General features: G+C 41.0%; 1 protein-coding gene across 1 annotated transcript in view; it reads right to left on the bottom strand.

Annotated features, from left to right (window-relative positions):
- Positions 1 to 27,189, bottom strand: part of LOC132401040 (zinc finger protein 721-like) — an 82,153-nt gene that overhangs the window by 38,861 nt on the left and 16,103 nt on the right. Inside the window, exons 4-6 of the mRNA XM_059982844.1 lie at positions 7,747 to 8,328; positions 7,487 to 7,635; positions 6,903 to 6,951 (exon numbers count right to left, since the gene is read on the bottom strand). Coding sequence (XP_059838827.1) covers positions 6,903 to 6,951; positions 7,487 to 7,635; positions 7,747 to 8,328 — 780 coding nt within the window. The remainder of the gene's footprint in view (positions 1 to 6,902; positions 6,952 to 7,486; positions 7,636 to 7,746; positions 8,329 to 27,189) is intronic.

Below are 27,189 nucleotides of genomic sequence, written 5' to 3'. Positions count from 1 at the left end.
ATACTAGTTTCCTCAATACAAATAACATCAGGAGAATCTGACTAACAAATCAGAAATAAACTTCTTAAAGTCTTGACCATTAGAACTCAGGCTTCTTGCATCCCACTGCAATATTTTTAATCCCATTATATTCCTTCACAGGTAGACTGGGGCACAGAATATCCCACCCATCAGAGCTCCTCATTACAGATCGTAAAGAGCACCAAATTTCTTGGTGTCCACCTGACACAGAATCTCACCTGGTCCCTCAACACCAGCTCCATAACAAAGAAAGCCCAGCTGCATCTTACTTTTTGCGATGGCTGAGAAAAGTCCATCTCCCACCCCCATCCTCATCACATTCTACTGGGGTTGTATTGAGAGCATCCTGAGCAGCTGCATCACTGCCTGGTTCGGAAATTGCACCATCTCGGATCATAACGGATATCCCTGCAGCGGATAGTGAGGTCAACTGAGAAAATCATCAGGGTCTCTCTTCCTGCCATCACAGACCTTTACACTACACGCTGCATCCGCAAAGGAAACCGCATTAGGAAGGACCTCGCGCACCCCTCGTACAATCTCTTCTCCCTCCTGCCGTCTGGGAAAAGGCTCTGAAGCATTCGAGCTCTCACGACCAGATTATGTGACAGTTTCTTCCCCCAAGCCATCAGACTCTCCTCAATACACAGAAGCCTGTCCTGACACCTTGCCCTACTGTCCTGTTCATTATTTATTGTGATGCCTGCACTGTTTTGTGCACATTATGCAGTCCTGTGTAGGTCTGTAGTTTAGTATAGCTTTCTCTGTGTTGTTTTGTTTTATTATTACATAGTACAGTCTAGTTTTTTGTACTGTGTCATGTAAACCATGGTCCTGAAACACGTTGTCTCATTTTTACTATGCACTGTACCAGCATTTATGGTTGAAATGACAATAAAAGCTGACTTGACTTGACTTGACTTCAACTACAGCTTCCCACATAACACCAGTTACACCAAGATACCTTTCTGCAGCTTTCAGAATAATTTTAGTTTCCTAATTAGGACGAGATGTCTGATCAGTAGAATTCACCACATCCGTTATAAACATCAGAAATTTCATTTTATTCAGCAGTGAAGTATCTTTAATGAGAGAACTGTGATGACAACATATATCCACAGATGTCACAGTCTGTTCTCTGACTGGGAACACTTTATCAAATTTATCAAATTTACGTGCTCTACTTGCTGGAAATATCTAAAAAAATGAAATCTAGGCAAATTATATTTATTAGATAATTGCTCAAAAGACATAAAACAATTGTCCAAAAATAAATCAGAAAATCTTAGTATTCCTTTAGTTTTCCGAGCCGAATAAGCTTGATCTATAATGGAAGGGTGGAAAAAGCAATTATTTTAATAGGACTATTTAAAACAAATTGAGTCAACCCGAAAAATTTCCGAAATTGAAACCATATACGTAAAGTATGTTTAACTATCGGGTTGTCAATTCGTTTCGGCAATTTAGAAAGAGCAAAAGGGAGAGAAGTCCCTAAAATAGAACCAGAGCATAACCTGGTACCGATTTAATTTCCAAACTCACCCAATGATGGCCAAAAGATTCACCCCAGTCTTTCAACCAACATAACAAATATCTAATATTAACTGCCCAATAATAAAATCTGAAATTAGGTAATGCTAACCCACCTTCCTTCTTTGTCTTCTGTAAATATATTTTACCTAACCTGGTATTTTTATTCTGCCATATACATGAGGAAATTTTTGAATCAACATTAGTAAAAAAAGATTTCGGAATAAAAATTGGTACCGCTTGAAAAATATATAAAAACTTAGGTAAAATAACCATCTTAATAGCATTAATCCTGCCTATTAGAGATAGAGATAATGGTGACCACTTAGTAAACAAGCCTTTAATCTGATCAATTAAGGGTAGAAAATTAAACCTAAATAAATCTTTATGGTTTTTTGTGATTTTGATCCCTAAGTAAATAAAAGAGTCATTAACTAATTTAAAAGGTAAATTACCATATATTGGGACCTGTCTATTCAAAGGAAACAATTCACTCTTATTAAGATTTAACTTATACCCAGAAAACTCAGTAAATTGAGCCAACAATGATAGAACTGCTGGAATAGATTTCTCAGGGTTAGAAATGAATAATAATAAATCATCTGCATACAAAGATAACTTATGAATATTTGTCCCACGATTAATACCCAAAATATCCTGTGATTCTCTGATGGCAATTGCCAACGGCTCTAAAGCAATGTTAAATAGTAATGGGCTCAGAGGACATCCTTGTCTAGTGCCCCGAAATAAGCGAAAAAAAGGAGATCTTTGATTATTAGTAAACACTGAGGATAGTGGAGTGTGATAAATCAGTTTAATCCAAGAAATGAATGTCGGACTAAAATTAAACTTCTCCAACACATTAAATAAGTAAAGCCATTCAACTCTATCAAATGCTTTCTCCACATCTAATGAAATCACGCATTCTGAAGTGCAATGTGAGGGAGTATAAACAATATTCAGTAATCTCCTAACATTGAAAAAAGAATAGCGATTTTTAATAAAACCAGTTTCATCTTCTGAAATAATTTTGGGTAATACCTTCTCTAACCTGGATGCCAGTAACTTGGAAAAAATCTTGGAGTCTACATTCAATAAAGATATTGGTCTATAGGATGCACAGTCAGTAGGGTCTTTATCTTTCTTCAATATTAAAGAAATGGAAGCTCTATAAAAAGATTGTGGCAAATTCCCCAATCCAATTGCTTCCTCAAAAACCCTACATAACCAAGGAGAAAGAGTAGCGGAAAAACATTTTAAAAAATTCTACTGTATACCCATCTGGACCTGGTGCTTTCCCAGAATTCATTGAGGAAATAACCCCTTTAATTTCTGCGTCCGTAATAGGAGTATCTAATATTAAAAGATCATCAGATGATAATCTTGGGAAATCTAATTTCCCAAGAAAATCACACATGGTATTACGATCCTGACGGAATTCAGATTGATACAGGGAGGTATAGAAGTCTTGAAATGACTTATTTATCTCATCATGGTTAACTGTCAAATCCCCATTCTGCTGACGAATCTTAGTGACTTGGCGTTTAACCAAAGCATTCTTCAACTGACTAGCTAACAGTTTACCTGATTTATCACTATGTATATAAAAATCAGATCTGGTTTTCATTAATTGATTTTCAATCAGAGATGTAAGTAATAAACTATGTTCCATTTGAAGTTCAACCCTTTGTTTGTAAAGCTCCTTACCAGAAGTGATCGAATATTTCTTATCCATCTCTTTAATTTTATCGACCAATAAAAGAGTTTCCTTCTTAATGCGTTTTCTCAAACCAACGGAGTAAGAGATAATCTGTCCACGTATATACGCTTTAAAAGTGTCCCAAAGTGTTCCGCAAGAGATATCATCCGTGGAATTAGTTGAAAAGAAGAAATCGATCTGTTCCTTCATAAATTTAATAAAGTCTGGATCTTGCAGTAAGGTAGAGTCAAATCGCCATTGTCTAACATTAGAAGCTGTATCCGTAAATTTAATAGAATGTTTTAATGGAGCATGGTCAGAGATAGCTATAATATCATAATTACAACCAATTACCAATGGAATAAAACAAGAGTCAATAAAAAAAATCAATCCTCGAATAAGAATGATAATCATGTGAGAAAAAAAAGAAAACTCTTTATCGTTAGGATGCCGAAATCTCCAAATATCAAAAACTCCATTACCAGTCAAAAAGGAGTTAATACAAGTGGCCGACTTATTGGGTAAAGTCTGAATAGATAAAGATTTATCCATCAAAGGATTTAAACAACAATTAAGGTCACCACCCATTATTAATTTATATTCTTTTAGATTGGGTAAGGAAGTAAATAAGGACTTAAAAAATCAGGACAATCCACGTTTGGAGCATAAACATTAACCAAAGTAACCTTTTTATTACAAAGTAAACCCATAATTAACAAAAATCTACCATTTGGATCCGAAAAAATATCGTGTTGAACAAATGCAATAGAGGAGTCAATAAAAATAGAAACTCCTCTTCCTTTGGCATTCGAATTTGAATGATACTGTTGACCCCGCCAAGACCCAAAAAAAAAGCGAAATTTGTCCTCCTTCCTAACATGAGTTTCTTGTAGAAAAATGATATGAGCATTAAGTGTTTGGAATACTTTGAAAATCTTCTTTCGTTTAATCGGATGATTTAAACCATTAGTATTCCAAGATACAAAATTAATGGTCTGAGCCATAATTTTAAAATCAACCCTTTGGTATAGAAAGGGTTAACCAAATTATAAACTCATGCACCCGGAAGAGGAACAAAAAAGGGGCGGACCCGGAAGTGACGACAACTCAGACATATTTGAAGTTCAAAAACAGCCCAAATGAAAAAACCAAAACAAACTGGTGAAGGAAAAGTGAAATTAGAAAACAAACTAAACCCCACCACTGCAAGAAAAAGATAAGAAAAAGCCAAAATATGTCGAGGAAAAGGAAAAAATGAGATTAATTCAACCCGCATGTCAGCGGAAGACCATTCCATATATAAAGGATATATATATCTATATATAAAAACCACCCCGACTTTAAAAATTAAAGTCACTATACTAAAAATCATACTTCTAAATATAGTTAGTTGTAAAAAAAAAGAATATAGTCACTAAAAGCTTATAAATCGGGCTATAGCCCAGACAAAACAAAAAGTATTTAAGCTATGATAAGCGATGCATTGTAGGAAGAAGACAAGATAGAAAAAAAAACGCCATCTTAAACAAAACCAAAAATATTTTTCAAAAAACCACCATCTTAATAAAAAAAAATCACCTTTGAAGGGTTAAAAATATACCTTCAAAGGAACAAGAATAGTAGTCAAGGATGTAGTATAATGGTTAAAGTGCATAAAGTGATTAATATGACAAAAACACACTTTAACTTAAATATAAAGTATAGGATAAACCTACACCAATAACCAGAGGTTAAATCTGGTTTAAGAAATCAAGAACCATCTTACACGATCAGAATCATTCATTTATTAAAGACTGGTGTCTGTAGCAGTAGGGAAGTTCTTCTCCAGATAAATTCTCGCTTCGGATGTAGAAAGGAAATCTGACGTGGAGCATCTGGCTGAGCGACTCTAAGCTTCGCAGGGTATAAGAGCGCAGGTTTCAAATTTTTCTCATAACATTCAGCCATCAGCGGTTTAAAAAGAAGCCTTTATTTCATAACTTCAGGACTAAACTCTTGGGGACACCTTTTCAAACAGAGGTACGGAGGGTTTATTTTATTAGCCAGGGAGTATTGGATCTGTGGAATACTCTGCCACAGACTGCAGGAGAGGCCAAGTGTGCGGGTATATTTAAGGAGGAAGTTGATCATATCCTCATCAGTCAGGGCATCAAAGGATATGGCAAGAGGTCAGGTGTATGGAGTTGAGTGTGATCCGGGTTCAGTCATGATGGAAAGGCAGCAGACTCGATGGGCTAAATAGCCTAATTCTGCTGCTATAATTTGTGGTCTCATGGACGCAAACCCCCACAATCATGGTGAATCTCCTCTGTCACCTTCCAGCACAAAACATCCTTTGTACAGAATGCTAAGCAAACCTTTTCAAGAACTTTGGCAAGTCAGGCAGCATCTGTTGAGGGGAAAAGAGTCGATGTTTGGGACAGAACCCCTCTCTTGCAGCATTGATACAGACCATTCGGGCCCAACCTTTCCAAGTCATCCTGGTGTCCTTTTAAACTAATCCCATCTGCCTGCCTTTGACATAGAACACAGAAATCTACAGGACATTACAGGCCCTTCGGCCCACAATGTTGTGTTGACCATGTAACCTACTCCAGAAACTGCCTAGGATTTCCCTACTGTATAGTCGTCTATGTTTCTAAGCTCCATGTACCTGTCTAAGAGTCTCTTAAAATATTCTATTGTATCTGCCTCCACCATCGCTGCTGGTAGTGCATTCTATGCCCCTACCTCTCTCTGTGTGGAAAACTTACCCCTGACATCCCCTCAGTACCTATTTCCAAGCACCGTAAAACTGTGTCCCTCATGTTCATTTTAATCCTGGGAAAATGCCTCTGGCAATCCACATGGTCAATGCCTCTCATCATCTTATACCCCTCTATCAGGTCACCTCTCATCCTCCGTCGCTACAAGGAGGTTAATATAGCATCAACGTTACCTCACAGCTCTTGAACTCAATCCCACGGTTGATGAAGGCCATCACACCAGACACCTTCTTAACAAAACTGTCAACCTGCACAGCAGCTTTGAGTGTCGTATGAACACGGACCCCAAGATCTCTCTGACCCTCCACACTACCAAGTGTTTTAACATTACTGTTATTTTCTGTGTTCAAATTTGACCTGCCAAAATGAACCACTTCACACTTATCTGCGTTGAACTCCATCTGCCGCTTCTCAGCCCAATTCTGCATCCTGTCTATTTCCTGCTGTAATCTCTGACAACCCTCCAGACTCTCCACAACATCACCAACGGTAAAGAATTTTTCGGTGGGGGACTGACAGGTTTCTTGTTCGCTTGGCCTTCTGGGTAAAGAGGCAACCATGGATGACACTGTTGGATTTGTCCTCGTACAGTCGGAGGAAATCCGAGCGAATATATCTCCCAAACACTGCCGAGCTCCAGCTATATAAATGCAAATATCAGTAACCCGGAATAAAAATATATTTCCTAGTTAATCTTAGATGAAAAGTCTGACTTTCATTCAATAAAAATGTTAATTAGTGCTATATGGCAAAAAAATCCTTCCGTCAGATTTATTTCTCTCTGGGTAAATAAAGATATGAAACACCTTTGTCCTCGAGGACAAGTGACTTGTGGCTTTCACATCACGGAAGTGCCAGACTCCAATGAGAATAACTGCTGCCCTCACCTTCATGTTCATTGGTATTGCCATCGATGGGTTCATCACTGTCAATCAGCTGGGGGTGGAGATCCGAGTAAATAGAAAATCTCCAGAATTCTACATGTTGTAACAATTGCTCTTTGCAGTGTTGTGGAACATGGCCAGAACTTGAAATAATACTAAAGGACAGAGACAGATTTGCCAAGTCACGGGTGTATTGAACGCAGAAACATCCCATCCTCATAGAGACAGGAATACAGTCACAGAATCTGATGGTCAGCGAAGATGACTGATCCATGCCTTGTTAGAAGGTGAGGTGTTCATACAGAGACAGTGAATACAGACACTGAAAACATGAGGGTGTTGCCCGTGTTCTGAGTGGCAATGGACCTGGGGAAAACGGGAATAAATGTAGCGTGGAAGCAGGGTCTGCGAATGTTTGGAGGTCTCGACTCTTGTTGATGACTGGGTATTCCGTTCTCTCTCAGCAATAGGAGATGAGACAGCGCAGAACAGAGGCCAGGTCCTGGGCCGTTGGGCTGAGCTCAGTTCGCAGCTTTTTTAAAGAACAGGACTACTGAGGTGACTGGATATTTCATCGCGCTCTTTACCTGCTCCCTGAACTTGGACTGAGTCACTGCGTAGATAAAGGTGTTGGTGCAGCAACTTACGATCGCTAACGCGTAGCCAACTTGTGCCAAAATATTTTCGGATCCAATGCCCGCCTCTCCTGTTCCTTTGACCTGGTAATAGACGAATTCTACGACAACCGTCATCCACAGGAGGATAAAGCTGCCGGAGAGGGTGAAGAGTAAAACCACAGACTTCTTCCTGCTCTCCATCTCCGGGTCTCTATTGTTCTCCCATTTACTTTGACCTCTGAGCCCCCTCCGGACACGACTGGCGACTAATATGTGCCGGACTGTCATAGCGTTGAGCAGCAGAATTATAGCGAAAGGGAGCAGAGGTGTTAAAACAGTATCGAACCAGTCAAGTCCAACCCAACTTTTGTCAGTGAAATAACTTGGCTTGGGATCGCAGAACCACGGCAGGCTGTCAATAATTTCCCCAGGTTCTATTGCGAAGTAAAACGGGATATTTTTCAGACAGAGAAGTATTCCCGTTGTGGTTTGCACCACAGCCGCAGATTTCCCGGTGCAATATTTAGTTTTCAGCTCTTGGCAACAAATGGTGACAAAGCGATCAAAGGTGAAAGTGACGGTGAACCAGACAGAACAATTTGTGGTTATTCGCCGCAGTACGTGGATAACAGCACACACAGGAGTGATGTCCAGGAAACTCAGAGGGAAGTAATGATATTTGATTTGACCCAGGATTACTTCAGTGACAATGACCAGTAGATCCGCCACAGCCATGGCCACTAGGTAACGAGTGGTGCAGGTGGAGAGGCCGCATTTACCCCGGGACAGGATGACAATAGGCACTAAATTCACTGTGGTGTCAAAAAACAAATGAACATCAACAGAATTATCGTTCATTTGGATCTGATGGCAAATTCAAATCTCTTAGCGAAATATTATGCATTGGATCAGAATTTGTCATCCAAAGTAAATACTCTCAAGCACCTCGGGAACCTTTGAGTTAAAGTTGGGTGGGATCGATCAAAATAGAGTATCATGGCTTTCAAACAGCATTTGTGAAGTAAATGGGTGATCGACGACTCAGGTCGAAGTCCTGCATAGTGACAGACACAGGATTCCCCACCCAAAACGACGACATTTCCTTCGTCTCCAAAGCTCCTGCTTGACCCGTTGACTTCCTCCCCAATTTTGCCCTTTTGTTCCAGACTCCACTATCTGCCTCCTCTCAAATCCTCACCTTTGTTCTCAATGGCGATGGTAGCTCCCCGATTGTAGTTCTAGTGACGGTCACTCCCAATACTGGTGAACCGAGTTGTCAGATACTGGAGGAAAGCCCGCAGTATCGGGATCCCAGTGTACACAGTGCACATTGCTGCAGGACCATTAGGTTATGTGCTCCACTCTAGACTTTATCTAACAATTAGTCATCTATTAATCTATAAATTCGTATCTGTAATACATGTTTTAAAAATTGTATTGAAATACATCGAAGGGTGGACCTAGCCACCCCCCATTTAATCCTATCCTAATCATGAGACAGCTTACAATTAATCTAACAACCGGCACCACTTCGAACTGTGGGAGGGAGCCGGATCAGCTGGAGGAAACCCATCCGGTCACGATGGGAACATACAATCCCCTTACTGGCTGAGGCGGGTATTGAGCCAGTACTGTAAGCGTTGTGTTTACCACTGGAAACCACTACACAACTGCCCGCTCAAGTACCTCTCCAACCTCGTGCACGACGACTCCTTAGAGCTCAAATCAGAACACTTTGACACTTCATTAAAAGGCAGATCTGGCTTCCAATATTTTCCTTCATGAAGTGGATTTCCCGATCGTATCTGTTTTACAGTTAGCATAGCTGGCAAAGTTACCCTTACGAGAGTTTCAGCAGCGCACACAAGGAGTGACAGAATTTAAAGCATTAATCTCGCTTACCAGGAACTCCAATGGTTGCAATAATCACGTACAATATTCCACTGTCACTTGCAAATGTTTGCCACATTTCTGTGTGAGCCTATTCCGTTCCGATGATTTTGTCAGCACACTTTGCGAGTGGAACACTGGCATGGCAATTTATCAGTCTTTATAGCATTTCCGAACCCCACGGGGACGTGTTTCAACAATTTCCACAAGCAACGGCAGAGTGAAATCCCTACAGGTCAGTCTAAATTTGGTCAGTGCTGACGTAATTGTGAGATTCAAACAACTGACGTTGCGGGAGACACGTCATCCTTGCATCATGTGAACGGCCATGCAATCCAAATGCCAGTGGCCCCGTCAAGAATGAATGAAGCATCTCTAAAACTTCGTATAATTAGTTAAACTTCTCTGATGTTTACAACAGGCCATCGATGAAGGGTCTCGTCCCGAATCCCCTTCCCGCCCGCCTTCCTTCTTCACCCCATTTGCTCCCCCCACCTCAGCGCTCTCTGATGATGGGTGAAAGTTGAAATATGTTAGGGTAAATTGAGGAGGGAAATTCTTCACTCCGCAGGTGATGAGAGTGTGGAACGGGCTGCATGTGGAATTGGTGGATCCGGGTTCCATTTCGACACTTCAGAAAACGTTGTAAAAGTATATGGTTAGGCGTTGTCCGGAGGGCGGATTGTGCAGGTAGATGGGGCTAGACAGAAAAATCAATTCGCCTTTGACTAGGAGGGTCAAAGTGCTTGTTTCTTTGCGCTTGTGCTCTGTGTCTTTAATAATATTCTGAGTTGTAACTTCCACAGTTAGCTCGGTGCTGCTAATAAATGCACCCAGAAATTTACAGAATGGCTGAAGAAGCTTGGAAACTGCAATGGGAGGATATGCAGGTGATAGAGAAAGGACGCGCTCAGACCAATTGTTTGAGATGTGGCTATTAGAATGTGAGGAGTATTATGATTAAAGCGGATGAGCTTACAGCGTGGATCATTACTTGGAATTATGATGTCGTGGCCATCACAGAGACTTGGATGGCTCAGCGACAGGTATGGTTACTTCTAGTGCCAGGCCTTAGATGTTTCAGAAAGGACAGGGAGGGAGGTATAATAGCTGCAGGCGTGGCACAGTTGATCAGAGGTAGTGTCACGGCTATAGAAAAGGAGAAAGTTATGGATGGGGTTGTCTAGGAACCTCTGTGTGTGGAAGTTAGGAATAGGAAGAGGCAATAATACTACTGGGTGTTTTTCATAGACCACCCAATAGTAACAGGTACATCGAGGGGCAGACAGGGAGAGAGATTCCGGAAAAGAGTAATAATAACTGGATTGTTGTGGTGGGAGATTTTAATTTCCCAAATACTGATTGGCATCTCCCTAGAGTAAGGGGTTTAGATGGGGTAGAGTTTGTTAGGTGTGTTCAGGAAGGTTTCTTGACACAATATGCAGATAGGCTGATAAGAGAAGAAGCTATACTTGATCTTGAATTGGGAAATGAACCTGGCCAGGTGTCAGGTCTCTCAGTGCGAGAGCATTTTGGAGATGTTGATCAGAATTCTGTCTCGTTTCCCATAACATTGGAGAGGGATAGGATCAGACAACTTAGGCCAACGTGTACTTGCAATAAGGGGAAATACGAGGCTCAGGCAGGACCTTGAAAGCATAAATTGGAAACAGATTTTCTCACGGAAACGTATGGAAGAAGTGTGGCAAGTGATCAGGGGATATTTGCGTGGGGTTCTGAGTAGGTACATTCCAATAAGAAATGGAAAAGGTCAGGGTACAGGAACCATGGTGTACAAAAGCTGTTATAAGAAGAAAATAAGAGATGAAAGGTTCCAAAAACTAGGCAATGACATGAATGTAGAAGATTATAAGGATAGCAGGAAGAAGCTTAAGAACGAAATTAGGAGGGCCAGAAGGTGTCATGAAAAAGCCTTGGCGAACGGGATTAAGTAAACCCAAGGCATTCTACATGTATGTGCAGAGATAGAGGATAAGACAAAAGAGAATAGGACCAATCAAATGTGACGGTCGAAAAGTGTACATGGAACTGGAGGAAATAGCAGAGGTCGCTACCGAAAAGGCGATTGTACAGATGAATTGCAGCAGACTAAAATGCATGAGCATGTAGATATTAATTGAGAAGATGTACTGGAGATTTTGGAAAGCATCAAGTTCAATAAGTCACCGGGACTGGAAGGAATGTAGCTCGGGCTACTGTGGGAAGCGAGGGGTGAAATTGCTGAGCTTCTGCAATGATCTTTGCGTCATCAATGAGTACGGGAGAGGTTCCGGATTATTGGAGGGTTACGGATGTTGTTCCCTTATACAAGAAAGGGAGTAAGCATAGCTCTGGAAATTATAAGCCAGTGAAACATACTTCAGTGGCTGGTAGGTTGATGGAGAAGATTCTGAGAGGTAGGATTTATGAACAGTTGAAGAGGCATAATAAGATCAGGAATAGTCAGTATGTCTTTGTCAAAGGCAGGTCGTGCCTTACGAGCTGGATTGAAATTTTTGAGGATGTAATTCAAAACATGGATGAAGGCAGAGCTGTAGATGTAGTGTATATGGATTTTAGCAAGGCATTTGATAAATTACCCCATGCAAGGCTTATTGAGAAAGCAAGGAGGCATGGGATCTGTGGGGACATTGCTTTGTGGATCCAGAACTGGCTTACCCTCACAAGGCAAAGTCTGGTTGTAGAATGGTCATATTCTGCATCGAGACCAGTGGCCTGTGGTCTGCCTCAGGGTTCTGATCTGGGATCTCCTACTCTTTGTGATTTTTATAAATGACCCGGACGAAGAAGTGAAGGGATGGTTTAGTAAATTTGCTGATGACTCAAATGCTGGGGGTGTTGTGGATCGTATGGAGGGCTGTCAGAGGTTACAATGGAACATTGATAGGATGCAAAACTGGGGTGAGAAGTGGCAGATAGAATTCAACTCAGATAAGTGTGAGGTGGCTCATTTTGGTTGGTCAAATATAATGGCAGAATATAGTATTAATGATAAGACTCTCAGCAGTGTGGAGTATCAGAGGGATCTTGGGTTCTGAGTCCATAGGACACTCAAAGGTGCTACGCAGGCATCAGGTGCATTTGCCTTCATCAATCGTGGGACTGAGTTTAAGAGCCGAGAGGTAATGTTGCAGCTCTAAACGACCCTGGTCAGAGCACACTGAGTACTGTGCTCAGTTCTGGTCGCCTCACTACAGGAAGGATGTGGAAACCATTGAAAGGATATAGAAGAGATTTACAAGGATGTTGCCTGGATTGGAAGCATGGCTTCAGAGAATAGGTTAAATGAACTCGGTCTTTTCTCCTTGGAGCGACAGGGGATGAGAGGTAACCTGATATGTGTGAGGTGTGAGAGAGTAGCCTCCGAGATGAGAGGTGTACAATATATTTGAGGCATCGATCGTCCGCACATTCAGAGGCTAGCACGAGAGGGCCTAGATTTAAGGTGCTTGGAAGTAGATACTGAGGAGATGTCAGGGCTAAGTTTTATACGCAGAGAGTGGAGAGTGCGTGGAATGGGCAGCCGGAGGCGTAAAAGATAAGGTATTTTCAGAGACTCCTGCATCGCTACATGGAGCTTAGAAAGATAGAATGCATTGGTACAGCCTAGGTAGTTCTAAGGTAGGGACAAGTCTGGCACAGATTTGTGGGCCAAAAGGCCTATATGGTGATGTATGTTTTCCATGTTTCTATGAACGACCTCAGAAATTTCCTTTATGCGTGAAGAGGTTGCCCAGAGAAGATTCCCGTGGGCTACGTCACGGGGATGTCCGATCACTGTTCAGATAGTGTCCTCTCCATTCTCTTTCACTCAGGCTGTCATTCATCAAGTTGACTGATTACAGAAAATCACAGAAATCCCAGAGAAGGGAACCCCGCAGTGGATTTCGCGCTTTTCCTCAGGTCACATGACGTAATTTTCCCGCCGGTGTGAGGTCATGTGATGGCCTGTTCCAACGGGTATAAAACGGGAAAGCCCTGCTGTGACACAGGGAGTTTTGTGTTGAGCTGTCACTTACTCCGTTTTGCTGCCTGTTCGTTTCATGACGCAATTTCCTTTTACAGTGGAGTTGTACTTTCTGTTTTAAAGTCCAGAGATTTTTTTCGGCAGTCTCACCAAACGCTGTCAGGTTTTTTGGTCCATTTTATTTTTACAGTATAGTCAGAGAATGAAGACTTTACCGAAGTACGGGAGCCTGAAGGATTGAGTAAGGTTGGTACCGTGGGCGGTTTTGTTAAGGGTCGACCTTATTAAGTCTTCGTCCCAGAAAAGTGACCTGCATTCTGAGATGGCCCCTGCAAGAGCAGGAAGGTTTTCTGCAGTGCTCATACTCCAGGAGAAGGTCAGTTCCCTTAAGCTGTTTTATTTCCTTCGTCGGGAATCCTTCAGACGAGGAGTGCCTCGGCTGCAATCCGCAGGTCGTCGTTACTTCGAGGAATTCTGCTTTTCAAGAAAGTCTCTCCTAATTGAATGTATAAAATACTTGGGCATTTCTAATGTACCACTTTAAGATTGTTTTCAAATTTACCACTTTAAGAACTGTTCCATTTGTCGCCTGTTGTTAAAGTTCTGAATAGCTATTAACTTCACGTTAAGTTAGTCGTTTGCTTATTTTTCATTATTTTTATTAAGCAGAGTTTAATAAATGTTTATAAAAAAAATCCTGACTGAATTCTATATTTATTGATGCCAGAGACCGACCGTAACAGCTACAAGACTCCTTCCCAGCTAAAACACCGGCACTGAGAACTTGCCAGTTTTAATTAGGAAAGCTGACGGCTTCCGTGTGAAAAACCCTATGGTCTTTCCACCTCTCCTTAATCTGCCTGCATAGATTTTCCTTAATCTCCCATTGGCTATTGGGGTGCCTGTAGTAAAATATGATCAGAGTGAATGCACCCTTTTTTGGATTTTATCAGCAAAGACTCAGTGTCCGAGGCATCATTATGTCCCTACTGAGTGTAGGTGTGGTATTGACCCTGATCAGTACGACAGACCACCCCCAGTAACCTTTTAAGTAGATTATCTGCGGTATTAAGCACCCGTTCATTTCCCTCTCTCAACTAAGTCTATGCGACGGCCACAAAATCATGTCCTGATCCATATTTCAATTTCCTCACTTTTACCCATATTATTCTGAGAATTAAAATACACACATTTCAATCTACCCATTTTATCGTACCAATTGCCCAGATATCCATTTTCTCTTCAAGTCTCCTGTCAGCTCTGTTAATGGGTTGGGATATGAGATGATTGTTCATGAGTAACCAACACTTCACACGTAGTCGTCTACACACGTACTGATATAGCTGGCGACAGATGAGGCCTATCCTTTGATGTTTGTGTCTCCCCGATTTGTGCCAGCCCTTTGAACATCTGCCAAATAATAAATTCAAGGTAAAACTAAAGCATAGAGAACGCCTCATTAACCAACACAGAGATCGTCCTATTGACTGGTTTCTCTATTTTCAGTAGGGGATGGTATGGTAGAATTAACATTGTGAAGGTGTGGACAGAAAGGCCAGGATCAGGTACAGGAATGGTTTTGAAAGCACTAAATCCGTTTGTCTGAACATGGTTGACTGCGTCTGTTCCTATTATGTCCCTGGTGACCTGTTTGTATTTGGAATTTGGGTACAAAATTCAGTATAAGAAATTAAAATCTTAATGCAGAAAACATTTTTCAACAACTCTTTTGAAATGCTGAACAAGCAATATAACAATAAAATCTGTGTACTATCCCTGAAGGACCGAATATCATTGCACAGTGACGCAATGAGCAAAACTTAACTAGGGTATTTGTTCATTGAACTGTAACTGATGTTGTTGACGACGTTGTCACACTAATGAGCTCAACAACCTTCTTTTTGCTGCATAAAAGCTTACTGAACGACTCAACGATATAAAGTGTTCCTTGGCAAATTCTGTACCACTGATCACCACTTCACATGGAAAATGGCATATCCAACTAATTACTACATAGTGAACATACACTTTCCCGTACTTGTGATGGTTGGCTTTCTTACTAAGTCACTATAGCTGGCTTCTATGTGCGTTTTTACAACTGATGTATATACCTATTCAACTGTTCGACTGCAGCTATAACCCCTGACATATGTTCTGCCTGCAATGATAGATGGGATTCAGGTATTTTTATTTCTTTGTTTTGCAAACTCGTGGAAAGTGGGTGAACCGCTGTGCAGCGGGGTAACCCTGACTGACTGAGTTTCCACCCTCTGATTCCAAACTAACGTGAACAGCACACGGGCAGCAGAACTCGAAAGAGAACAAAATTTAAAATGGAATATAGAACAATTAATGAACAACTTTCCGCTAAGAGATTGCATGTTTCTTCTTTTTCATACAGTTAATATAATGGTGATTGTCATCCTTTCTCGAGGAAAGTGTGGACTCTCGAAATGCATCACAGGTTACTTGGGGGGAATGGCAACAGAGGATCTGATGAGGGCTATCTTCACTGCTATCATGCTGCACTGTAATAGAATTTATAACTACGCTGATTTCTTGTTTATTCATCCAATTTGCACTCTGATACTTGTACTCAGTATAGCCATCACGGACTATTCCGTTTGGTTTACAGTCCGTTTCACTTTCCATCGTTTTGTTGGAATTTCATGTCAAAAGTTAAGTGAACGGTACTGCACGGAAAGAGCAACGACTGCGGTTTTAGTGACTGTTATAGTGAGCTTTGCAAGGTCAGTCCTGTTTTCCTTTATAGTAGAGCCAGAGATCATAATAAATAACTGCATCTACACATCTGAACGTCCCCAGCGTGGAAAGACTACGAGTTATTTGATAGTATCTTAATTCCTCTATTACCAATTTGTTTAATTCTATTGTTTAACCTTTTAAAAGGCTGACATATTATCTTGGCAAATGTTGGAGTCTCCAGAACAACAGCGTGAACCAGAAGGATCCAGAATTGAAGAACCAGCGGAAGTCCATAATTCTGTTGTTTGTTCTTTCAGCCAATTCCATAATACTGTGGTTTCCTAATGTCATACACCCCATGAACTGGCAAGTGCAGAATTATTCTCACACAGACAAATATTTGAATACCTCAGTATATATCCTACAGCAAGTTGGAATCATGATGAAATCCCTCAGTACCTGCACCAACACGTACATCTACACACTTCCACAGAGAAAATTGAGAGGAGCTCAGAAATGGAATGAAGTATCTGTTCACACTAAGTGGACGGTTCTAGAGGGAACTTGCCCCTAACGATGGAACTTGGCTGCAGATTGTTATGACTGGTGTACATTATTCATTGTTTTAATCAGATACTTAACAGTCAGGAGCCTGATATTTCCACAGAAATGTGCAAAACCAATTTTTTTAAATAGAGAAGTCTGATAATGTAACTAAGTGCTGGACGTGATATATTTGTGTTATTTTTTTTAACCACAGGACTGCAGACCAAATCATTTATTAACTGGAACATAAGTCGACAAGACATGTTGTAAGAGTATGAACATATTAATGATCGCAGGGAAAGCAGGTCAGTCAAAGGAAGCCGGAAAGCTTTTGATTTCCATGGAAGTCTTGATAAGAAAAACTTTCTGTTCAAGGTGGTGGGTTGGAGTCCTGAAGGATGAGAGATGACCTGATAAGGCAGGGGTTCCCAACCTGGGGTGCGAGATGGAATTTCAGGGGGTGCAACAAAGAGTGACTTGTGTCCTTGAGTGACGAGTCACAAGTCATCACTCAGCCAGCTGCCAGTGTGCCTTGAGAAATGGTAGTAATGTTTGTCGCAAGCTCACTCCAGTCTCCCACTGCCTGAGTCGAGAGAGACGTAAACTCACTCCAGTCTCCCGCTGCCTGAGTCAGCGTTGAGGATTCTCATCAGTGTTACCTGGAAGTTACACCTCAGAGTTGAGGAGTCTCATCAATGTTAGCTAGGTTACAACTCAGAGTTAAAAACCATCTCATAATGCCAAAATCTTTATACACCCCGAATCAACCATCGAGTAATGACTTCACGTTAAAACCAAACCTGCAGACAGTAGGTAAATAATTCAATTATAAAATTTTTAAAAGCCGCATTTTGATAAAAAGTAGCTGAAGTCATTCATTCGTATTTGTCTCAATGCATTAAAGAAGTTTTTGAATTTCAAAGGTTTATTCCTCTTCAAAGGTTTTATTTCTTGAATCGTTGATAATTTTGAATTGGGTTAGTTGAGGTATCACGTTTAGCACCGAGAACTTTGAATCGTGTGATGGAAGTTCATATCTCCAGTAATCATCAGAAATAGGTGTGTAAATTCAGTAAAGAGTAGTCTAATAAGTCACGTCGTGTCCCCGTAGCATTTCCACCTGACAATTTATCTTGGCGTAACCGCAGATAGTTTTTCTCATATTAGCTCCCAGTTTTCTCTTTACCCTTAACCCTTCATCATGTCAGAAAGAAGGAAATGGAATGATGACTATGTGTGCTTTGGTTTCACTTGCACAACAGGAAATGATGGCTTGCAAAAACCCCAGAATAAAAAGCATTCGGAATCAGTCAAGTTACATCAAGTGAAAGTGTTGAATAAATAGGATCAAAAGTGACTCTTCTAATTTTCTAACTTCTAAGTAATAAGATGGATGTAAATCAATACTCAAAATTGTTGAAATAACCTCAAAAAATGTCTTCCCAATATTTCTCCAAAGAAGGGCAAAGCAAACTAAAGTTTCATACGAATAATTATGAATGCAATCAGTGCCAGTACATTTCCAGTTGTTGCTATTTCTTATAACCACATTTAGCAAATGGATTTAACTTTGGGTTTTCACATTATTTTCCAACCGTGTGTGTGCTTTCTTTGTGTTCCCTAGGCCAGCCGACTTCTGGATTGCGTGTCACCCTGTTTGACCAGATATTAGACCAAAATTTCATTATCTGTTTTTTGGTTGATAATTTCTCATGTAGCTGAAACTTTTGCTCGTCGAGTCGAGTTTCGATGTCCCCATCTGCGCCAGTTTTTCTTACCCTAATCTAAGAAGTGATGTGCTAACATTCTAAAGGGCTCAAAGGAGGTTAACAAACATGATTCAAATATTGAACGAATTCTCATATGAGGAGCGTTTTATGGCACTTGACCTCTACTCCCTGGAAATTGGAAAAATGATGAGTGACCTCAGAGAAGTGTATCAATAGCCTTAATAGAGAGGATGTGCAGAGGCTGTTCCTATGGTCGTGGAGTATGAGACTAGCCGACACTGCCTCAGAATAAAGGAATGTGATTTTGAGAAATATCCTGAATGGAATTTGTTGCCACACGTTGTAGCGGTCAGGTCATTGGCTACATTTAAGACAAAGGTTGATAACCTCTTGATTACTTAGGGCATGAAGGGATACAGGGAGAAAGCATGAGATTGAGCCTGAGAGAGAATGGATCAACCAGGATGAAATGGCGCAGCAGTCTCTATTGGATCCAATGGCTACATTTGCTGCGTTATCTTATGGTCTGGTTGTTGGTTTGCAAGTATTGGAGCGGATTCTTGGATGTAGGATTTAAGTACCTTGGGAGAAAGGTAGGCCAATTGGAGATCATGGCTTTGTGAGAGACATGTCGTGCACAGACCGAATGGATAGACACTATTTCAATGATGGAAATGGAGGTATAGCAGGTGTGGAGGAACGTAGAGGTGGGTTCTCAGAGGCTTTTTTTAACGGAGCGAGAGAAGTGGGTGCGTGGAACAGGACGCCAGGATTTTTGTAGAAACACATATAATAGGTTATTTATCTTATAAAAGAACAAAAATGGACAAAAATTGAGTTCTATGTGGAAGAGAAAAGGGTGCATTGATTTTGAAGCAGATGAAAGGGTCAACCATCTTCGTGCACTGTACTTCTCTATATCAAACACCCCAGGGAGGAAGATAGTAAGGTCAGAAGTTCTTCATTGTGCAAACCAGAAAGAAGCGATTCCTGAGCGTGGTGCTACGTGTTGTGCAGCATTTTTAATCTTTGTCAATGGCGGGGCGGGGTGGAGGGGTGGCAATTGTGTGCTTCCATTCTGTTGTCTGTTTAAATAATCTAGGGAAAGTTGGGACAGAGTTAATACAGGTGAAAATGATTAGCGTGATTGAATAGACTGGCTTCAGCAATTTGTTGCCTTTGTGCTCATAGCCATTGCTACACCGAGCTTCATTGCACCTGGAATTCAATTCAGACACTTTCAGTTGTTAAACTTTGTGCAGTGAAATGAAATGTGGGTGTGTGTTGCAAATGGCAGGATGCTGAGGAACGTTATTATACATTGCCATCTTGTGCATCCCAGTTCTACAGCATGTTGAAAGCGACAGCAGAAGAGGTTAGCAATGAAGGCATATGGTATGCTCATTTACGCAGACTGGACACTGGTTTTAGAAAACGGGAAGATAGGTTGCAGCCGTGTAAAGCTATATTTTGTAAAGATTTGATTTACTGTGTGCAGATCCTACTGTCCTATCACAATAAGCATGTTGGCGATTTGAGAGAGCACGTCAAGGAGATTTTTTTTCCCTGCTTATTTGTAATGGAGTATTTGCTAAAAGTAGAATTTGGACATTTTTGCCAGAATCAGAAATGAGCGACCAACTCGTACATACAGTTGAAGTCAGAAGTTTACATACACCTTAGCCAAATACATAGAAACACAGTTTTTCACAGTTGCTGACATTTAATCCCAGGAAACATACCCTGTCTTAGGTCAGTTAGGATCACTACTTTATTTTAAGAATGTGAAATCTCAGAATAATAGCAGAGAGAATGATTTATTTCCATTTTTATTTCTTTCATCACATTCCCAGTAGGTTAGAAGTTACATAAACTTTGTTAATATTTGGTAGCATTGCCTTTAAGTTCTTTAACTTGGGTCAAACGTTTTGGCCAGCCTTCCACAAGCTTCTCACAGTAAGTTGCTGGAATTTTGTTCCATTCCTCCAGACAGAACTGATGTAACTGAGTCAGGTTTGTAGGCCTCCTTGCTCACACATGCTTTTTCAGTTCGACCCACAAATTTTCTATCGGATTGAGGTCAGGGCTTTGTGATGGCCACTCCAATACCTTGACTTTGTTCTCCTGAAATAACTTTGCCACAACTTTGGAGGTATGCTCAGGGTCATTGTCAATTTGGAAGACTCATTTGCAATCGAGCTTTAACTTCTTGGCTGATGTCTTGAGATGTTGCTTCAATATATCCACATAATTTTCCTTCCTCATGATGCCATCTACAAACGTTACTTCGTGAAGTGCACCATTCCCTCCTGCAGCAAAGCATCCCCACAACATGATGCTGCCACCCGCATGCTTCACATTTGGGATGGCATTCTTTGGCTTGTAGGCATCACTCTTTTTCCTCCAAACACAACGGTGGTCATTATGGCCAAACAGTTCAATTTTTTCTGTCAGACCAGAGGACATTTCTCCAAAAAATCCCCATGTGCACTTGCAAACTGCTGTCTGGCTTTCTAATGGCGGTTTTGGAGCAGTGGCTTCTTCCTTGCTGAGCAGCCTTTCGGGTTATGTTGATATAGGACTCATTTTACCGTGGATATAGATATTTGTCTACCTGTTTCCTCCAGCATCTTCACAAGGCCCTTTGCTGTTGTTCTGGGATTGATTTACACTTTACCCATTTCGTGCCAAGGTACATTCATCTCTAGGAGACAAAATGCGTCTCCTTCATGAGCGGTATGACGGCTGCATGGTCCCAAGATGTTTATACTTGTGTACTATTGTTTGTACAGCTGAATGTGGTACCTTTGGGCATTTGGAAATTGCTCACAAGGATGAAGCAGACTTGTGGAGGTCCACAATTTTATCTTTCAGAGGTCTTGGCTGATTTCTTTCAATTTTGCTTGTAAACTTCTGACCCACTGGAATTGTGATATAGCCAATTAAAAGTGAAATCATCTGTAAACAATTGTTGGAGAAATTACCCGTGTCATGCACAAAGTAGATATCCTCAATGTCTTGCCAAAACTATACTTTGCTAATATGAAATCTGGAGTGGGTCTTAATGACTTCAACCTAAGTGTATGTAAACTTCTGACTTCAACTGTATATGGGAAATAGTAAACAGTCGACATTTCAGGCCGAGACCCTTCATCAGGACTGGGAAAACAACAGATGAGACGTCAGAGGAAGAAGTGTGAGGGTGAAAGCGGTGGAAGAAGTGGTAGGTGATAGGTGAAACTGGGAGAGGGAGAGTAGGAGAGTAGGGAGATAAGGAAAAAAATTCTTACGATATAATTTCCTTAGCGATTCTCAAAAGATTATTGCTAATTCCTCCACATCTCTTCAGCCACCTCTTTTAGATCTCTGGGGTGTACACCATCTTGTCCAGATGATCTATGTACCTTCAAACCATCTGTTGCTCAACAACCTTCACCCGAGTAACATAACTTTACACATTCTGACCACTGACATCTGGGACTTCCATATTCCTGCCAGTGCCTTCCACAGATAAGGATGATGTATAATACTTAATCAGTTCATCTGCCATCACCTTGCACCCCCACCCCATTAGTACCTCTCCAGCATCATTTTCCAGTCATCTGATAGCCACTTCTGCCTCTCTTTTACACTAGGTGTACCTGAAGAAAAAGCTGGTATCCTCTTTAATATTACTGGCTAGCTCACCTATGTATTCTATCATTTCCGTCTTCATTATTTTGGTTGCATTCTGTTGGTTTTTAAGAGCTTCCCAATCTTCTAACTTTCTAGTAATTTTTGCTCTCTGCTCTCTCTTTGGTTTTTATGTTGTCTTTGGTTTCTCTTATCAGCCATGGTTTTGTCAGCTTACCTTTAGAATATTACTTCCTCTTTGTGATGTATATATCCTGCCATCCGAATTGCTTCCAGAAATTCCAGCCATTCCTGCTGTTTTCATCCCTGCCTGTGTTCTTTTCAAATCAATCAATGTTGACCAATTTTTCTCTCATGCCTCTCTAATTCTCTTTATTCCACATCAGACCATAGCTTCTCCTTCTCTAACATTGGGGTGAATTTGATCATATTAAGATTACTTACCCATAAGTGACCTAATTAATTCCGGTTCATTACAATACCCAATCCAGAATCGTTGATCCCCAAGTGAGCTCAACCATGAGCTGCTCTAAAAAAGCATCCTGTGGGCATTCTAGGAATTCCTCCTCGAGACCAACACCATGCTAATCTTCCTAATCACTTGCATGACAATCCCCCATGACTATTGTAACATTGCCCTTTTTGGCATGCATTTTCTATCTCCCATTGGAATTTGTGGACCAGATACTTACTACTGTTTGGAAATTCCTGTCAGGGATTTTTCTTGACATTAGCTGTTCCTTAATTCTACCCACAGATTCTACACCTACCAGTCCTATGCTACCTCTTTCTAATGATTTTATTTAATATTTTACCAACAGAGCCACACAACCTCACAACCAGCTTGTTCTTGGCCCGATCTTTCAAGAAACATAAAAGTATATGGGAAACAAGAGGACCTGCAGATGGTAGAAATCTAGAGAACTACATACAAAGTGCTGGAGGAGCTCAACATGTTAGGCAGCAACTATGGATGGGAATCAACATTTCGGGCAAAGACCCTTCATTGGGACTCTTGATACCCACATATCTGGAATATCAACAAGCAAAGAAAATAGAAAGTAAAGCGAAAAGCTTTGACAAAATTTAGTTCAAGGCTTTAAAAAAACCTCAGCAAAACAGAGCTGAATAGTTAAGAAATACAACAAAGGCAATAAACACTTTCATCAATTCCGTCATTGACTTTTTTAATAAAGATATCTTGGTCCTATTTCAATCAGTGAAATTTATGACAATAAATAAGAACTAGAAAAGACTGCTTACACTCAAACCCACTTAGATTAACAGTACGTTGGACAGAAGGAAGATTAAAAATAACACACATGAAAAAAATCACACAACAGTCAGATAAAACTTCTAAGTATATATTTTCATCAAAAATGATCAGGATACAGCACTCCATGCATGTATATGCAATTGTGATGAGAAATACAGACAAAAAAACTTAAATGAGGCCAACTCAGAAAAATGAATCATCACTATGGAAGAAAACATTAGCCAGTGGAATGAGTGTGACCCTCCATGGGAGACATCCCAACGATCTGAGCAGACGAGATGTTCACAAGTAAGCATCAAGAACCTGAATGAAAGTTGGAGACGACTTCGCAGAAACAGAGGGGTTCCTTGCAGAAATACAGGACCATGTGGTCAACAAAAAGAAAAAAAATCAAAAATAGATACAATACAAACAAACAAGGCAATAAGTGCAGACGATGCCAAGAGAAACCAGCCACAACCCAACGTATTCCAGGATCCTGCAGCAGTTTAATTCAATCTGATTTCTTATGCAGGTACAATCAAGTGGTAAATATCATTCACCAAAATCTTGCTTTAAAATACAAACTCATGAATGACCACCATAACTTCATTAAGGCACCATAAATTCAACCCTGATCCACTGAAGTACCAGAGACAGTTTAAAACACAACTGATTTGTCTGTCTCAGATTTAGAATATTAAACTCCAGTCCCATTAAAGGTGAATGTGCAGCAGAAGAAACTCGTCCCATGCCCAGTGACCAGGGTGCAGAACTGGGTGTGGTGAGCAGCAGCAATAATTGCAGAGTTCAGCACCGACAGTCACTCTCAAGTTTGCATTCAGCAATGGTGATCTACAAATATATAGCATGCAGCTTACTGAAATTTTCTCACAGTGTGAACCTGTCAATGTGTCACAAGTGTAACATGCTGTAAGGATTCACTGCTAACGTAATGGCCTCTCTGTAATGTTTCACTGCTGAGCTAATGGTTTCTCTGTAGCAACATTTAGGTTACAACTAGAGATAAGACCATAAGACAAAGCAGCAGAAGTTGCTCATTCGGCCCATCGAGTCTGCTCCGCCATTTTATCATGAGCTGATCCAATCTCCCCTTTAGTCCCACTTCCCCACCTCACCATATCCCTTGATGCCCCAGCTACTCAGATACCTATCAATCCCTGACTTAAATACACCCAATGACTTGGCCTCCACTGCCGACCGTGGTAACAAATGCCATAGATTCACCACCCTCTGGCTAAAAAAAATTTCTTCACCTCTCTGTTCTGAATAGGCACCCTTCAATCCTTAAGTCATGCCCTCTCGTACTAGACTCTCCCACCATGGGAAATAACATTCCCACATCCACTCTGTCCATGCCTTTCACCATTCAAAATGTCTCTATGAGGTCCCCCCCCCATTCTTGTAAACTCCAAGGGGTATAATCCAAGAGCAGTAAAACGTTCCTCATACGTTAACCCTCTCATTCCCGGAATTATTCTAGTGAACCTTCTCTGAACCCTTTCCAATGTCAGCACATCCTTTCTTAAATAAGCTCAAAAATGCACAGAGTATCCCAAGTGAGGTCTTACCGGTGCCTTATAGAGCCTCAACATCACATCCCTACGCCTATACTCTATTCCTCTAGAAATGAATCCCACATTGCATTCGCCGCATTCACCACTGATTCAAGCTGGAGGTTCACCTGAAGGGTATCCTGCATGAGGACTCCCAAGTCCCGTTGCATCTCAGAACTTTGAATTCTCTCCCCATTTAAATAATAGTCTGCCCGTTTATTTCCTCTACCAAAGTGCATGACCATACACTTTCTGACATTGTATTTCATCTGCCACTCTTATGCCCATTCTCCCAATCTATCCGTTTCTCTGCAGACTATGTTTCCTCCGCACTACTGGCCCCTCCACCTATCTTTGTATCATCAGAAAACTTAGCCACAAAGCCATCTATTCCTTAATCCAAATCGTTGATATACAACGTAAAAAGAAGCAGCCCCAACACGTACCCCGGTGGAACACCACTGGTAACCGGCAGCCAACCAGAATGGGATCTCCTTAATCCCACTGTCTGTTTCCTGCCAATCAACCAATGCTCTATCCATGTATATAACTTACCTGTAATTACATAGGCTCTTATCTTGTTTAGCAACCTCATGTGCGGTACCTTGTCAAAGGCCTTCTGAAAATCCAAATACACAACATCCACTGCATCTCCCCTGCCTAGCCTACTTGTAACTTCCTCAAAAAATTGCACTAGGCTTGTCAGGCAGGATTTTCCTTTAAGGAAACCATGCTGAGTTCTGCCTATCTTGTCATATGCCTCCAGGTACTCCATAACCTTATCCTTGACAATTGACTCCAACAACTTCCCAACCACTGATGTCAAGCTAACAGGACTATGATTTCCTTTATGCTTCCTTGCCCCCTTCTTAAATAGCGGGGTGACATTTGCAATCTTCCAGTCCTCCGGAACTAGAGCAGAATCTCTTGACTTTTGAAAGATCATTGCTAATGCCTCTGCAATCCCCACAGCTACTTCCTTCAGAACACAAGGATGCATTCCATCTGGTCCAGGAGATTTATCTACCCTTAGAATATTCAGCTTCCTGAGTAGTTTCTCTGTCGTAATTGTGATTGCGCATTTTTTTCTTTCCTGACTCCCTTGAGTGCCCGGTATACTGCTGATGTCTTCCTCAGTGAAGACTGATGCAAAATACTCGTTCAGTTCCTCCGCCATGTCCTTATCTCCCATTATAGTTTCTCCAGCATCATTTTCTATCAGTCCTATGTCTACTCTCACCGGTCTTTTACTCCTAATATACTTGAAAAAGCTTTTAGTATCCTCTTTGATATTATTTGCTAGCTTCCTTTCATAGTTCATCTTTTCCCTCTTAATGATCTTCTTAGTTTCCTTTTGTAAGCTTTTAAAAACTTCCCAATCCTCTGTCTTCCCACTAATTTTTCCTTCCTTAATTGCCCTCTCCTTTGCTTTTATTTTGGCTTTTACTTCTTTTGTCAACCATGGTTGCATCATTTTTCCATTCGAAAATTTATTTTTTTGGAATATATCTGTCTTGCACTTTCCTCACCTCCCATATAAACTCCAGCCATTGCTGCTCCGCTGTCCTTCCCACTGGTGTCCTTTCCAGTCAACTTTGGCCAGTTCCTCTCTCATGCCACTTCCATTCCTCCACATTAGATTTCGGCTTCTCTTTCTCAAATTTCACAGTGAACTCAATCTTGTTATGATCACTGACTCCTAAGGGTTCCTTCACCTCAATCTCTCTAATCACCTCTGGTTCATTACACAAAACCCAATCCAGTACAGCTGATCCCCTAGTGGGCTCAACAACAAGCTGTTCTAAAAAGACATCTCGTAGACATTCTACAAATTCTCTCTCTTGAGATGCAGTGCCAACCTGATTTTCCCAATCCACTTGCATGTTATCATAACACTGCCCTTCTGGCAAGCCTTTTCTATTTCCTGTAGAATTTGTAGTCCACATCACTGCAGCTGTTAGGAGGTCTGCAGATAACTGCCATCAGGGTCCATTTACCCCTGCGATTTCTTAGCTCAACCCATAAAGATTCTGCACCTTCCGATCCTATGTCAACTCTAATGATTTAATATCAATAAAGCCACGCCACCTCCTCTGCCTACCTGCCTATCCTTCCAATACACCATGCATCCTTGGCCGTGCAGCTCCCAGAAACATGCATCCTTTAGCCACATCTCAGTGATAGCCACAATATCATACCTGCCAATCTGTAGCTGTACGACAAGATCATCCACCTTATTCCTAATGCTGTGTGCATTTAAAAAACACCTTAAGTCCAGTATTTGGCATATTTTGCTTTTACTTCACTGCAACTCATCCCACTGGCTGGAAATTTGCCCCATTATCTGC

Source organism: Hypanus sabinus, chromosome 1 (genome assembly GCF_030144855.1).
Source record: "Hypanus sabinus isolate sHypSab1 chromosome 1, sHypSab1.hap1, whole genome shotgun sequence".
Lineage (NCBI taxonomy): Eukaryota > Metazoa > Chordata > Chondrichthyes > Myliobatiformes > Dasyatidae > Hypanus > Hypanus sabinus.
This window is presented reverse-complemented; position numbering and strand designations above follow the sequence as displayed.